General features: G+C 40.5%; 1 protein-coding gene across 1 annotated transcript in view; it reads left to right on the forward strand.

Annotated features, from left to right (window-relative positions):
- jph3b (junctophilin 3b) overlaps positions 1 to 15,860 on the forward strand; it is a 56,015-nt gene that overhangs the window by 8,902 nt on the left and 31,253 nt on the right. Inside the window, exons 2-3 of the mRNA XM_085414671.1 lie at positions 10,982 to 11,468; positions 12,646 to 13,011. Coding sequence (XP_085270797.1) covers positions 10,982 to 11,468; positions 12,646 to 13,011 — 853 coding nt within the window. The remainder of the gene's footprint in view (positions 1 to 10,981; positions 11,469 to 12,645; positions 13,012 to 15,860) is intronic.

Genomic DNA, 15,860 nt, shown 5'->3' on the forward strand with positions numbered 1-15,860 from the left:
AAGCGTGCTGTATTGGTTTGAGATTATGTGACTGTCTTGGCCATTGAGGAATATCCAATTTCTTTGTCTTGAGAAACTCTTGGGTTGCTGTAGCAGTATTCCTTGAGTCAGGAAGTCACCCTCAACCAACTGCTAAAAGCATTCAAATGTCTAATATTGCTGTATTTGCTAAAGGGCGACCCAAGTACTGCTAAACTGGATATGTTGACTGTGTTGGCAGTAACCTTATTACTAATAATCTGTATTAGTTATAGTTAGCTCCATACATCTTTGGGAAATATTAGCTTTTTTGTATTTTTAAATCCAACAAGATGTGATTATGATTAAGGGAATTAACTAAAGTATTACATTAACTAATCAGGAATTGTTTAGCAGAAACTAATGCCACTTTAAGTATAAAGATTGTTTTCAACGCTTGGATGAAAATATTTTGCTGTAGTGCCTGTTTGAAATTTAGAACTCATCAACAAATGCTGTGTTTCATCCCTTGAGATGCTCTACCAGGCATTTACTGCAGCCGGCTTCAGCGTCTGCTTGTTTGTCTGCATCCAGTTTTATCTCCAGTGTTGGCTTGAGAACAAGTGACTGTGAAAGATCTCATATCTTCGCCTTAGGAAACTCTCGGATTGCTCTCGCGGTATACTTTGGGTCATTAATCATTTGCTCTGTGGAGCACTGTCTGATCAGTTTTGCAGTATTTGGCTGAATCTGAGCAGAGTATATAGCACAGTCACATCATCAATAAACACTGCTGACCCGCTTCCACTGGTAGCCATAGATGCCCATGCCATAACAATACTTACCCCCATATTTGACAGATAATATGATATGCACTGGATCGTGAGCTGTTGCTCTCCCTCTCCATATTTTTGTCTTTCTATTTTTTGAGTACAAGTTAATCTTGGTTGTGCAGCTATTTTAGATGTTTTCTGGTAATGTCTAATCTGGCCTTGCTGTTGAGTGTCACCAGTAATTTTCACCTTGTTGTAAACTCTCTATGTTTACATTCATGAAAGTGTGTACCTTGGAAAAGAGATGCCTGCCTCCTAAAACGTGTCCCTGACTTGGTTATCTGATTTGAAGTTGTTTTTCTTAAATCATTCTGTGCTGTCATTCTGATAGTCTTATATCTAACTGTAGCTATTAAAGAAAGGGATCTCACCATGTTTAGTTAAGGTTTGCAACGCGTCATTTCCAGGAAGTATTTATATTTGTACTGATTAATGGTTTTCAATACCTGCCATCTTCTTGTATGGACCAGTTGACAGGGAAAACTTAGGAGGAAAAACGAAAGAGAACATGAAATTACTATATTCTCATCCATCTGTTGATAGGTATTGTACTGTAATGCCAGGTCACCTTAATAGTACTGGCTGACAAATCCAAATGTCCAAATCCTAAGTTGCTGCTAGCAAGGTAAAAATTGACAGCGTCTTCTTTGGACACGTTTTTGAGCTGCCTTTCGTGATGAATACTTTAAATTGTACAGCAGAAAGCTGTCGTCCATTGTTGCTCGGTGGTCACACAGTATCTCGGTTAGTACAGGATCTATTCTCTGTGAAGCCCAGTGGAGCTGAATGATGACTAATTCCTTTATTCTGTGCAAGATGATCCTGTTAAGCACTTTGCCTGGTATGGATAGGATTGTAATCCCACGGTAGTTTGCACAGTTGATGAGGTCACCGATTTGCTGTATTGACGTAAAAGGAAAAGCATCTTCCCCGTGTTGCTGCCAGGTCATGATCCCTTTCCAGATTCCTTGTTTGAGTTATTTATGATCTTTGCTGCTTATCCCCTTCAGTATTTCATCTTCCACTGGTTTTCAGGAATCTTTTACTTGTCTGGTAAGAGCGCCGTCATGCTGCTGGTTTATTTATGAATGCCAGGCCACTGTGCTTTTCTTTTTCATGCTCTTTCTCATTGAGCCGTTGACATCATGCATTTTCTTCTTTACCATTTCTTTCTGAAAGTAAAGCGTGTTCTGTTGGTAAGAAAGATGCACATACGTATACGACATTGAAAACTTAGCACAGGATTGTGGAACTCCATTTGATTAAGGGTTGCACAAGAAAATGGGAAGTAATTTATACACATGCATTTATAAAAAAAAATATGTAGCCAATTTGATCCACATGAAGGTCTCAACGAATGAATAAATGCATCAAAAAAGCAAAGTGATCCTGAAGTCTTACAAAATCCCACCGACTGTTTCACAGCCCAGAACATCCAACTCAGTGACTGTGAAGCAAATCATGCAAGCCTGAAATGGGGAACAAAAGAACACCAGTTGACGAACATGGATGCAAACAATGAGAATGTTAAACAGACTAAATGTTTTATGGGGAACAAAGAAATCTGACTGACTGAGGTTAAGGACACATGACAGTATTTGTTTTTTGCCAAACCATTCATAGTTGGATAAACTATTATCACCAAAACACTGGTTACAAGATGACAGAAAATTGTAGGCATTTTTTCAATGTGCAGGTCATCAGAATGTCATCGCGTTATCGCGAGCCTTTTTTATGAAATTTCTGAGCAGATGAATAATCCTCAAATTGCAATCTGAAAGACTCAGACAGAAAAAAGGGGCCCAAGCAAAATCCCTTAAACGGATAATAGTCCCACACAGCGATTTAGGCAGGAAGAGGTTTAGCTTTGAACAGACTTTCCTTGCTTTCAGTGTTCAGTGATTTGACCAGTTTAGTGGGTTTGTCTGCATGCCTGCACAGCCTGACTTTACTGCCCTTTTTCTTGGCTTGTTGCCTGTCGGTTTTCTTGTCTACCTGTCTTTAGTTACCATCTGTCTTTCCTTCTGTTTGTGTAGTTGCTGTTTTTCTCCCTCAGCCGATGTGTCCGTGCACCGTCCCCAGGGCTCTCTCTCCCTTTGCCTCTCTTCAGTAGTTTTTCTCACTACAGACTGCTCCACTGTATAGCATAATAATAAGAAGAATAAGAATAATATAATCAAAAATTATTAAGGAGGATTGATGCATAAGATTTAATTCTCCCTGTTAAACTAAAACTTTTTTTTAGTGAAAAACGCCCATAAAAAACAAGTTTTCAGTAACTTGTTGTTTATCTTTTTTTTCCTAGGGTCATTACTATTATGTGCCTTCTATAAAGCCAAAACAACAACCCATCTGCAGGCTTTAGCTTATGTAACGGGAGAAGTTTTATGTTTGCAGTGAGGATTAATGGTGCTGACTAAATCATGAAACTCTAAATATCTGTCTTGGAAGTCTGCCCCGCACTGTTGTTGATGTGTTACTAACTGCGTAGATGGAGTTTGCCCGAGAAGCACTTGGGATGGTGTAGTGTTATATGAACAGCAACTGCCTGGGCTGGAAGCATCATGATCCTCCTTCATGATATATAAGCTATAAGGGGTTGAACCGTTACAGTACTGACCCATGTAAGTTTCATTAAAGCTTATACGTATGCATTATTAGGGGAATAGCCAGCACAGGGGGCTGTTAGCCACTGTCTGCTAGACTTCAGCTAGTTTGAATAAAACTTCAGTCACACAGATCTAGAGACATGTTGGAGACCACTTGGCAAACTCCATGGTTGTCTGTAGTTTCGAAGATGCCAATGTGTCTGAAAACACTCTCCAGTTCATTATCCAAGTTGTAGTGAAACTTGAAAAAGTGCATCGCGAGTGGAGAAAGATCACCTTCAATGTAAAACATCCTGATTTTATCATGTTTACTTTATTTCACCTGTTCTGTTCAGGTATAGCAACTCAGGATTGTAGTTCTCACAAACTCTCTCAGTTTGTCTCTGAAAGATTTAAATCCATACTCAATATCTTAGAAAACAATCCACCTCGTCAAATAGCCGTTTCCAGCCTCTCCCACACTGTAGCCAAACTGAGGGAAAGCTCGTTGCTGTGCACAGAGGATTCTTTACCTAACTTGGAGGACCACTGCTGAGCAGGACCTCAAATCTTGTATGGTCAGACATATTGAGTTATCTTGTGAAGATGTTTGATGAGAGGGTTTCAAGTGCTATGGAAGGCCTAAATATATTGAAAAAACTTTTCATGTATGACATATCGGGTCTATTACCAGAGTCAGACTTGTCATTTTCTTTTCTTAAGTGGTAAAAATGTGGTGCACGCTGTCATGTCCTGTAGCTTGACAGCTTCATGTGATCCTTAACCTACTGACTAGTGCAGTCTAAGGGATCTGCTGGAGGGGAGAGGTTTGCACTCATGCGTCCCCCTTCTGTTTGGCTTGCTACAGCCTCATAGATGTTGACTTCAGCGAGGGCTGCCTCTGCATCACATTGCTGATGAAGCGCTTCTAACGTGTTTCTTCCTTGCTTAGCTCTCATTTCCATTCATTTCCTTCTGAGTGAATTCTGCTCTTGTTTTTGCAGTTTCTGCCTTTATGCAACCACTGACTGCAGCCAGCTTGCTGATGGCTTACTGGAAGTCTTCGATGATTTAGAAATGCGTATCCATATAGATGTAGTTTATCTGTAGCGTATCTGTCCACCTGAGATTTATTACTGTAGACGCAATTTCCCTTTTTATTGTTCTGCCATTACTGACCTAAGCAGATTGAGAGGTTTTCAAAAAGCCACAGGTGTAATGTCTTTTTTTAAGACGTTCCCTTCAGCATGCTAAACAGAAACAACGTGTTAATTTCTTTCAGAAATTAACAATAATATTTTTAAAATGGGTGTATAACCAGCATCAAACACACATACAGTAAATTATGTAAAAGAAAGCCTGCTAAATAATTGCTGCCAAGCTATGCATTAGACATGAAGAGTGTTATATAACTTCACAAAACAAGTGTAGATGAGCAGTTTTCACAAGCACAGTATAGCTGCACATCTGAAACACTCACAGAAAACACAGCAGATAGAACATAATAAAACTTACAGCTGCATAGCCATATACAGGGTGTTTGTTCATATAAAACACCTTCAATAATAAATCCAAAACATACTAAAGCCCCCAAAATGATGACTGAAATTATTTTAACAACTTTGCAAGCAACAGAGAGGCTAAACGACAAGGACTTCAAGCTCTTCAACTTTCCACTATGAGAGCACATGTGAGTTGCTGCCTGTTTCTCGCTTTGCTAAGTCCAGATTTACTCCTGCAACACATAAAATATGAAGACAGAAAACAACGTCCCCACCGGCTGGTGAGATTTAATCTCTGCTACCACAGCTTACATTCTGCACGTTTTGCTGTTTTACCCTGCAAAATAGTTTGCAAGTGTTCGCCGACAAGTCAGCATCTTCCAAACTGCTGGTCACCACGGCAACCTACTAGATCCCAAAGCAATCGGTTTTTGGTGCAGTCGTAAAGCTCTTTGTGACCAGTTTCACTCCAACGACCACAAGCAACAACCAGCCATTTGTACCGAGTGTCTGCAACATAAAGGAGAAAAAGTGTTTGATAAACTCGGCCTTGTCTTGTCTTATGTTTTTCTCCCTCCCCATCTCTCTCATATGCACAAGGGCAAGTGCTGACATGGTAAAACAACACATTTATAATTCATATAATAACCAGTTTGAGCTCCTTCCAGCTTGTCTTGCTCCATGTTTTGTTCTTTGCAAGTGCTGTGCATCACAAATCAATACTTTGAGTTGTAAAGTAGTCTGCTATGCAATAATGTGGACACACAAGAACCACAGACTAAGAATCACAGACACCTAGCCGTGTAATCACATTTTTTTTGTGTGTGTGTACAGCCCAGTAATACTTTAAAGATTTCTGTTTGCTGTGAATGAAATACAGACCCTATAATGCAGAGGGTTTTTAACCTAGAAACAGAGGACAGACACGCGCATTTGTTAAAGAGACAATTATGAATTCAGCCTGGGGGTTGGCGCGTGATCAGATCGCTGTGACTCTGTGATGTTTCCGCAGCTTTGATCTCGCCGTGTTAACTCTTTCCGCGCAGCTGCCTTGTCCTTGCTGCAGTAGTTGCAATGAGAGTCCACTTTGCTTGTGCCTCCCGTTGGCTTCCAGGCAGAATCAGTGAAATTTTGTCGGCGTGGGAGCTGTGGAGCAGATTCTCCTTGCGACTGTACTCCTGAGGTTGAGGCGTTGACATCCCAACAGTGTTTGTTTTGTCAGTGCAGCCACGGCAGGATAATCCAATCCAGTGTATCTTCTGTCAGAAAACTCCTGTACAGTTACCCCACTGCACTTGCTTTCAGTTAAGACTCTGTAAGGTGTGATATTGCAGTAAATCACTGCCAGCTGCCTTACGCTGTATTTTTCAGCACCATGGAGAGCGACAGGCAGACTGAGGGTGGTATACGCTTCCAAGAAGTCATGAAAAAGCTCAAACCCACATACTGCTTCACATATATTTATTCATTTACACACTCACTTGCCATTTTCTTTGGTGCACCCAGCTGCAGTTAACACAGCCTTCAATAACTCCTACATGCTTGAAGGTTTCAATGTTTCAGTGTGTTAGTGCTATAGAGAGGTGCTGATTCAATGTAGCAGGCATTTTTAAAGCTGCTGATATCTTGTATTGTGCTATACTGCTTTTTTCAGTATTTACAGAAATATTAGTGTATTTAAGTCTATGAATCACAGAGTTAAGTAATAACCTAGATGTAATTTAGCTAATAATAATCCAGTAGTTTAGAAATGTGGGATAAATACAGGTTCATAAATGTGTAGGGCATACAGGACAATGTAAAACATTTACACGTTCTTCTGGGTTCCTGTGCTCATCGTACACACTGAGCTTAGCAGGACGGTGCCGAAGCGGTTACTTCTTGGTTCAATTATTATGTCACAGTTTAGCTTGTTGTTAGCTATTTTAAATATTTATCTGTTATAATAACTGGACTGTAAACAGCAGCGCTGTAAACAATGATCTGCACACAGAGACACTAGTACACTAGTAGCTCAGAAACAAGCTGTCCAGCACAGTGAATGGGCCCTCAGAGTGTACTACATACTACCTATAGTACACTGTATATAGCATAAGAAATCCTCATATTTGGAGGTTTTACTGTAACAGAAAATGAAACAACACTTGTCCCATTTTTCACATTTTACTCATACCGTTAATTTAAAGGGATAGTTCATTATTTTGGGAAGTGTACTCATTTATTGTCATATTTGTATGGTTGATGCAAAACTACAGTCAACTTTGCCAGACTATAAAAAATTCAGTAGTTCAAAAGCTGACAATTGAAGTACGAAACATTAAATTGTTGCCTTCTATCTGAAGGGTTATTAGCAAAAGGCTTGGCCCTGATTTTTTCTTTTTCTTTTAGAAATATCTTCAAGTGGATTGGTAATAAATGAAAGTGTTGGTATAATGAGTTTTTAAGTACCTGTGGGTGAAGCCGACAGCTTCATATTCTAATTTTATTTTTAACCGTGAGCAGTTACTCCTTTACATTTTGTACATTTGTGTACAGGAGCAGCATTATGAAAAATCAGTGTAATAGTCGTACTTTTAAAAAATTTATTTTGTATGTTTTTTCCTTTTTGGATGCGGCTGGTGCTTCTTTTTTAAAAATAATTTACACAACTGCCTTTTTAAATGAACGTGACCTGTTGTAGCAGCGGGTTATTTCCACACTCGCAGGTGATGCTCGCTCTTCTTGCGCCGGCCTTGGAGCATTCTGGCGGCCATTTAATGAAATGCTGATCTCGTCAAGCTGCTGCACAGGTGCTCGTTTGTGCATGTGTGTGCGAGTGTTCTTTGATCCGCCTTTCATATGGTCGTACAGCTGTGTGCTGATGTGATTACAAAGGCCTTGCCAGATGTGCTCGCCAGCTGTCTGTGACACAGCCTCTGTTTGTTTTTGTGTGTGTGGGGGGGTGAGTGGTGGTATGAGGCAGCACTTCGTGGGGGCAGGTTCAGATTTAACACCACCGCTCACACGGGCTTTTTTGAAAGCGGCGTCTGGGTGCTTGTTGTGCCCGTGTGATCATGTTCTCATGTGTCCTGGAATACGATTGGCTTATAATATTGTCTTCATTCAGCACTTCCCATTTCACCGACACTTTAGCCCACTAGGGAAACATTTGTGTGTGTTTGTGATGGAGACAGAGAATGTGGTTGCAGTCCTTATATGGTCATGTAGTTTGGTTTTGAGCGAGTGCGTTCGCTACAGAATGAATCAGAGTGCTGTTACATCAGAGGTATGGGCAGGCGGGATGGATTACTTGGCCTCCTATTGGAACACACACTTCCATGGAGAGTGAGAGAGAGAAAGAGGAATGACGGCACATACATGCATATGCATACTCAGATGCCCTACTTTTCTGCAACACAGAGATATAGGGACTGTTATGTAGCAAGGGATGCGGACAGTGCAGATTCATGGTGTGAATGAATGGGAGTGACAAAAGGAAGCCACTCCCCTGTACTGCTTCCCAACACCTTAGCACAGAGAACACAAAAAAGAGGAACTAGTGAAATCTACAAATGCTTGGCAATGAATGAAATGCAGAATGAATTACACCAAACTGCAGGTTGCTAGGGGGCTGGAGCCTATCCCAGCCTCCACTGGACACCGTGGACAGGTCGCCAATCTGACGCAGGGCCAACACGGAGAGACAATCGTTCGCACTCACAGTCAATTAGTTAAATTAAATACCAGAGAGTACAAAAAATCAGTACTTTGCAGCAAGTGGTGTAAGTGTTCATTACTCACAGATGAACTAAACATCACTGGATTAAATCTGTTCTCCAGTAAATTTTCATTATCATCTGTATAACGATTAATTGAGTCATTCAGGAACTCCTCATTAATGATGCTTTAATGGTCATGTCTGTATTGCCTTTATTGAGAAATAAAACCAGAAGCAGATGCCTTCATTTTCAAATGTTGCCGGGAAACTATTGTAGTTTTGGTGTTTTTATATTGTTATTTCAGGTCTTTAGTTTGACTTTGAAATGTGGATTTTTGGGTTAAATGAACTAAGTAGTCCAGAGACCATAGAATAGAGGGTTTTATAGATAAATACTAATATTTGGTATGAGTAAGTCAAGCTGAGCTATGGAGCTAAGGAGTTTTTTTTACTGACCTCAGGAAACCTTTTTGGCTCCAAAACCGACGTCCCTCTCTCTTCAGTAATCTTCTGCTAAATCAAATGGTTCTTTCGGGGTCACAGTAGCCGTAGGTTAGTGCACCTTACCACATAACTGCAGCACCCACTGTGTTAATGTCACAAACCCCTCACTGCTCTTTACGCCTCCTCTCCTTCAATATCAAAAACAAGAGTGCGCGATGGTGAAGATACCAGCAGAGCAAAGCAGAAAGAAAACAGAGAGAAGCTAGCCCAGCCAGACAGCTAGCAGGATGAAAGCTGTGATGTTGTGCATGCTGATAGCTACTATTTACTGGTAAAAAAAAAAAAACCCTTCCCACCTATGGGTGGTTTTTGCCAGGCTTGCAGTGTTTTTTCAAATTCTTCATTTCGTATTTGGTGGTGAGTCTAAAACATATATATGTATATATATATATATATATATATATATATATATAATCTTAAACATATGGATATTCATAATTGCTCTATGTGTGACGGTGTTAAAGTTTCATTCCTACAATTTCTTAAGGAGACAAAATTGGTAAATACAGGCAAATATAAATGAGAAATTATTAATACATTTGAGTCTACATGTAGTATATGCTGTAGGTTTTGGAAATATTTCACACTGTATACAAAAGATGGCCTCTCCTGGGAGAGCATGCTGTGGCTTTTTGGATTGTTTCATTGAAACCTCCATCGCCATCTCGTTTTCATTTGTTTGTTTATATTTGTTTGTTAACGTATTTGTAAAGGGGGTACACCTGCTAATTTGATCACTGGCTTGCCAGCAATTAATTGACAGCAATGTTAAGTTACAGTCCATTATTTACTAATTGACTTTAGTTGAGTTCCACTGTTATCAGCAGATATATTAACATTAGAGACCAAAACCTAAACATGTTTCTTTCTGCTGATGGGTATTGTTAGATCCCAGTTACCCCTGTACACAAAGTCTGGACCTGCTCTTCTTGTAAAGAGTCTGAGTGGCTGATCCTGTGGGCATTACTTATCTTCCTGTATATTGTGACCGTTTTACAGAAAGACTTCCTGTTCATGCACGTCTGTCATTCAGACTCATTACAGAATAATTATTTTCACTTATTTTGTTCAATTTATAATGCTGCATTTCAAGTTAAATTACCATTAGTGCAATCACATCCGTATATATCTCTGAACTCCATATTTAGGGACAGATATTAACCTTTAAAGCCTGAATTGTGAAATTGTTGCCAGAAAATTTAAAGTTAAATTTAAAGTTTTTGAAAATTAAGCATTTATTCAGGCAATTAAAAACAATCAATTAAATATTAATGTGCTTAAATTCGTTTTAATCTTTTTATCATATTTGCTACATCCCACATTTTTTGCAATGTATTGATTAAAATTTATCGTTTATGTAAGTTTTGACAAAAATTAGGCGTTAAGGGGTTAAATCCCTTATTTAGACAGTCTCAGGTGGATGAGGCCTCGGGGATCTCAGTCTCAGACATTATGTTAACAACAAACTCTATGGGGATTTAACTTGAGCTGCCCTACACCCGTATAACAACTGCAGTTTAACACTTTTGTGTTGACGACAGGTATTTCTAGGCAGCACCTTTTGGCACATTTTAATTAATGCGACTGTAAGTATTTTGCATAACAGCTGACTGAAATGATCACTTGTGAAATCCCTCATTTAACCCATAAAGAAATCCATTTTCTTCCCGTTTTTGAATTCATTATGTATCTGACTCTGTAGCTGTGGGAACTATAGTGTCAGTCGACACAGTAAAGGTGTACAAATTAATCATTATGTGCGAATTATTATCACTTCATGACTTTCATTAATGCCATAAAGCACTGATTGTTGTCAGTGGTTGGGATTTTGTTGTTTGTTTATGCATCTCCATGTGATCTTGATCAGGTCTAATCAGTGTTTTCTTCTTTCCCCCTCAGGAACATTTCAGGGTCAGTGGGTTGGCGGGATGCGTCATGGCTACGGAGTTCGTCAGAGCGTCCCTTACGGTATGGCAGCCGTTATCCGCTCCCCGCTTCGTACCTCCATAAACTCTCTCCGCTCCGGTTCAGAGCACAGCAATGGGACAGCTCTGCTGGACCGGACTGGGGCAATGGTTCCTGGACCTCCCCCCCTTCCCGGCACGCTGACCACCAGCGTCTCCATGTGCAGCACAGGCAGCAGCGGCAGCAGCCCCGCGGTGTCTCGGGGAGGTTTTGTGCTGACAGCGCACAGCGAGGCTGAGCTGCTGAAGGGGAAAAGGAAGGGCGGGCTTTTTCGAAGATCCATCCTGTCAGGTCTCAAGCTGAGGAAGTCAGAGTCCAGGAGCTCTTTGGCCTCCCAGAGGTCTAAACAGAGCTCATTCAGGAGTGAAGCTGGCATGAGTACCGTGTCCTCTGCTGCATCTGATATCAACTCTACCATCAGGTAATGGCACGTGGACAATAGAGGTGGTAGGTTTGGGCTGCTGCAGGATACCAGATATAAAAGACCCACAAAGACCTTTTTGCACATATAGTTTTCATCCAAATTTGGGGCAATCTGCCAAACCTTTTGTTCTCAAACATAATTTTTCATTAGTTTGAAGCCTGTTTCACGCTGTATACTAGGGCACCAGTTTAGCTCACTGGCTGAGCAGGTATGCATATGCCTTATGACTAAAACGCAGCAGACTGGGTTCAAGTCTAACCTGCAGCCCTTTCCTGTCTACTCCACACTGTTTAACTATCAAATGAAGGCAAAAAGCCCCAAAATAAACCTTAGAAATCCAGCATACTGTGTTGGTTAACTAAAACTGATCCTTCCTTGACCAGTTCCACAGTAATCATACTGATACCCATCATCGTTGTCATGTTTTAGTTATGCAATCTAATATATTTATCCCTGAAAAGTTCAAATTTACTGTAAAAGTCAGACATTTAACACTCTAAGAAATTCTGGCAGGATTTTAACTCAACAGCAATGTTTACTTGAAAAGTATGTCAATCAAACATGAGTCTATCCACCAAAAATCATACAAATAACACCACCTACTGTGGTCTCCTTTCTTGATTCACGCAAGAGGAAGTCTAGCTTTGAAAGATTGTGACTGGAATGACTTTGGAACGTGGTTAGTCCAACGTGGTGAGTCAGATATCAACTCTGTGGCAGGGTAGTGGAATGACGTACTATGAAGTGACCTGTCCTTCATTTGGAGGACAGGGATTCAAGGAAAAAACAAACACCCATTCTTCTTAAGTGCCTTTAAATGGATTGGCATGCATTCCAAAGGAGACTATAGGTCAAAGGACAGTATGTTGGTCCACTGGACCGGTGCCTGAGGAGAAGTTTAATGCCAGTTTCATTCATTGTGTGAACTTCAGCTTCTTAATCTGGCTTAGATGTTACATGGAAGTGCTTGGCGTCAAACTCCAGGTATGCTGGATTGAGCCGGCTTATTTTGACTTGAGTCGCCACCTCGTAACCTAATGGCTGGCAGTAGTAGATATTCTTAATATAGTCACCGTGGCACAGAAGTCTGGCTCTGGCTGTTTCATTTCAACATTTTATGATCCTTCCATGATTGATTATTTACTATTTTAATGTAACCTTTCACCCTTTCCAGCCTTGGAGATGCAGACACAGAGCTGACAGTCGCTGAAGACGATGTGGACGCCACAGCAACAGAGACCTACTGCGGGGAGTGGAAGAACGACAAGCGGACCGGATTCGGCGTGAGTCGGCGGTCCGATGGGCTGCAGTACGAAGGGGAGTGGCTCAGCAACAAGCGGCACGGCTATGGCTGCACCACGTTTCCTGATGGCACAAAAGAGGAAGGGAAGTACAAGCAGAACATCCTGGTGAGCGGCAAGAGGAAGAACCTGATCCCCCTCCGAGCCAGTAAGATCAGGGAGAAGGTGGACCGAGCCGTGGAGGGAGCGCAGAAGGCAGCAGATATCGCCCGGCAAAAGGCTGAGATTGCTCTTTCCAGGTAGGGAATTATAGGCGCGATACCTTTTAATGAAGTCATGTTCTAGGTCCTGGTTAATTTAAAATTCAAGTTGTTTGAAGCTGGCACAGTTCATCTGAAAAAAAGTGCTTTTAAAGTCATTTTTTATGTTATACACCAATCAGAATTTAGTGATACTTAAATCAACAGATGATGCCAGGTGTGGGGTTGCTTTAAGGCCACTGCTAATCAAATCTCACCCACACAGCCCTGATCAGGCAATTTCTCTAAGTGTTAATAAAAAAACGATAAATAAATAGTCATTAAGGGAAATTCCCCCCTAACTTCATAATTTGTCGTTTTTTTATGTTATAGAGCAAATCCAAGAGCCTGAGATTGTAATTTGCTTTGCTTTTCTGACCTTCCTCATATTTACAGCTCTGCAGTAATCATCAGCAATAAGGCTAATAGCATATTTCTTGAAGTGTTAGCATATTTACTAAAAATGTTGTTGTGAATTTTTTCTCATCTAAAGGCAAAAAAAAACTATTATCTGTTATACTATGCTGCATTTCTGTTAGCAGAGGATGCTAACCAAAAATCAGAGAATTTCGTCCCACTCTTCTTCACAATGTTGCTTTAAATTTGTTGCTGTTCGTTTATGCACAGCTCTCCTGAAATCCTGCCAGAGCCTTTAATAAGGTTGAGGTCTGGACATTGACTGGGTCATTACAGCGACTTGATTCTTTTTTCCTTTTCAGTCATTGTGTTGTAGATTTGCTGCTGTGCTTGGATGTTGCGTGATGCAGTTTTGGCCAACATAGATTAACAACAGATTAGAATACTTTGAAGACAGAGGAGTTGGTGGCTGCAAGACGAAGTCCAAATCATCAGCCCTCCACCACCGTGCTGACAGCTGGTGTGAGGAGTTTGTTCAGATAAGCTGTGTTGGGTTTTTGCCAAATGTCGTGCTGTGCATTATGGTCAGACGTCTCCACAGAAGTCTTGATGCAACTTTGCAAGCCTGAGCTGTGCTGCCGTGTTCTTTTCAGAGAGAAGAGGCTTTCTTCTGGGAGCTCTTCCAAACAAGCCGTATTTGTTCAGTCTTTTTCTTATTTTCCTGTCACAAATTTCACATGGCCTGTAAGATGTAGCTCTTGGGTTTTTCGTCGTTTATCTGAATGTTGCACGGTCTGAAGTTGTTGTGATGACCATAACTGGAAAGATTTTGTAATTGTGTTAATACACACCTGAACTGAATGCTCGGGACCAGCAAACTGCCAAAATTTCTGCTTTTACAGAGTTGCTCACACTTTCTGATAATCAGTTATTTAAATGAATCTGATTAGCAGCACCTGGCTGCTACTTACTCTCTCTTGAATCCTTTAGAAGCAGTAAACTCGCACCTCACAGGACGTGTAATGTTTAAAACGATTAATATGATACTATTATAAAATGGTTCCCATAGTTTAAACAACTTGTCCATTATATTGCCTCAATGCTTTTATCCTCTTTATTAAGTCAGCTTACTAGGTACATCAATTTAAACATGTTCATAGCAAAACTGTGTTTCCAGGTTCTGGCACGTCTTTAATAAATGAACAAGTTTTACCTGGGGTGAGTCAGAACCCCCAAGGAAGATGGCAGTGCCAGGGCTGCATCTCAAAAGCCCAGGCATCAACATGTTTATATCCACGGGGTGCTGTTATGTGTTAATCCATCTTAAAACAGCTGTTTTTCCGTCTTTCACCTGTCCATCCTCTGCTTAAAAACAATTGCTGATGGCTTTGTTTTACCATGTAATTGAGATCAGTGACATATTAAAAATAATATTCAGGTTAAGGTGAAATTAGGGTTACAGAATGATTGAAATTGGCAAGCCAAACAAGCCCATCTGGAGCTGTTAAGACTCTGATAAAGCTGTTCTGCTGAATGGAGATGAGAGCTGATTCTCATTAAAACTGAGTTCATTCAGCTAAAACAATGAGAGCAGTCTGTCTGATGATGTTAATGGGCTTGCCCTGACCTTCTTTACAGCTGCAAGAAACTTTTGGACAGCAATATAGAACAATTTTTGTTTTTTTATTTGTTTTGTTTTGTTTTTTTACAGCTAAGGACTCAAAACAGAAAGTAATTAGCTGTCCTGGGACCTGAAGCCACAGATACACATTGATACTCTTGTCAAGTGGGGACTCATCAGAAGTAGGCCCATGGCCTAGTTTGTGTCCAGACCTTGTTGTTTCGAGGATCCAGGGTATGGCTACAGTACCTCTGGTGGTGACAAAGCTGCTGCTTTTAAACTCTTTCTGTAGAGCTTAGACAGGAAGGAAATAACAGGTACCAAGGAAAAAACTGGAATACAAATGAAAAAAAAAAAAAAAAGCCATTACGAGATGAAACTCTTTAAATTCTTTTAAAAAACATGAAGTTGTTAAATTCCTGATCAGGCAACTCAAACTCAAACATCTCCATGTAGATCTCTTGCCACCTGTAGCATCTATGTTATGAAAAGTCCTGCTGTGATTTTGGAGATTTAGCATCGACTTGGTACCAAAGTGTGACATCCCATGTAAAGAGAGAGAGGGGTTCTGCATCTGTGCATTTATGCACATATATCTAAGTGACATAAATTTTGTCAGCTGGCTAAGTATGTGCTGTCTTTCATGAACTCCACATGCAGAATTTGACACTGCACGGACGGCCTGCACAGCAGAGGCGCCGTTATTTGTGTAACAGATTTCACACCCTTCGTACTGTTTCTGATTTGTTCACACTGTTTTCTTTTTGATTTTTTTTTCATGTCATTGAGCCAAACACAGAAAAGCAAACTAGCTCTTGTTCTTGCAGCCAGAAGTTGCCTTCATGCTTTCTGGAGCACATGGTCGAAACGC

The sequence above is a fragment of the Rhamphochromis longiceps genome, linkage group LG7 (assembly GCF_057381845.1).
Source record: "Rhamphochromis longiceps isolate RC_006_pf linkage group LG7, R_longiceps_female_GT1.1, whole genome shotgun sequence".
Lineage (NCBI taxonomy): Eukaryota > Metazoa > Chordata > Actinopteri > Cichliformes > Cichlidae > Rhamphochromis > Rhamphochromis longiceps.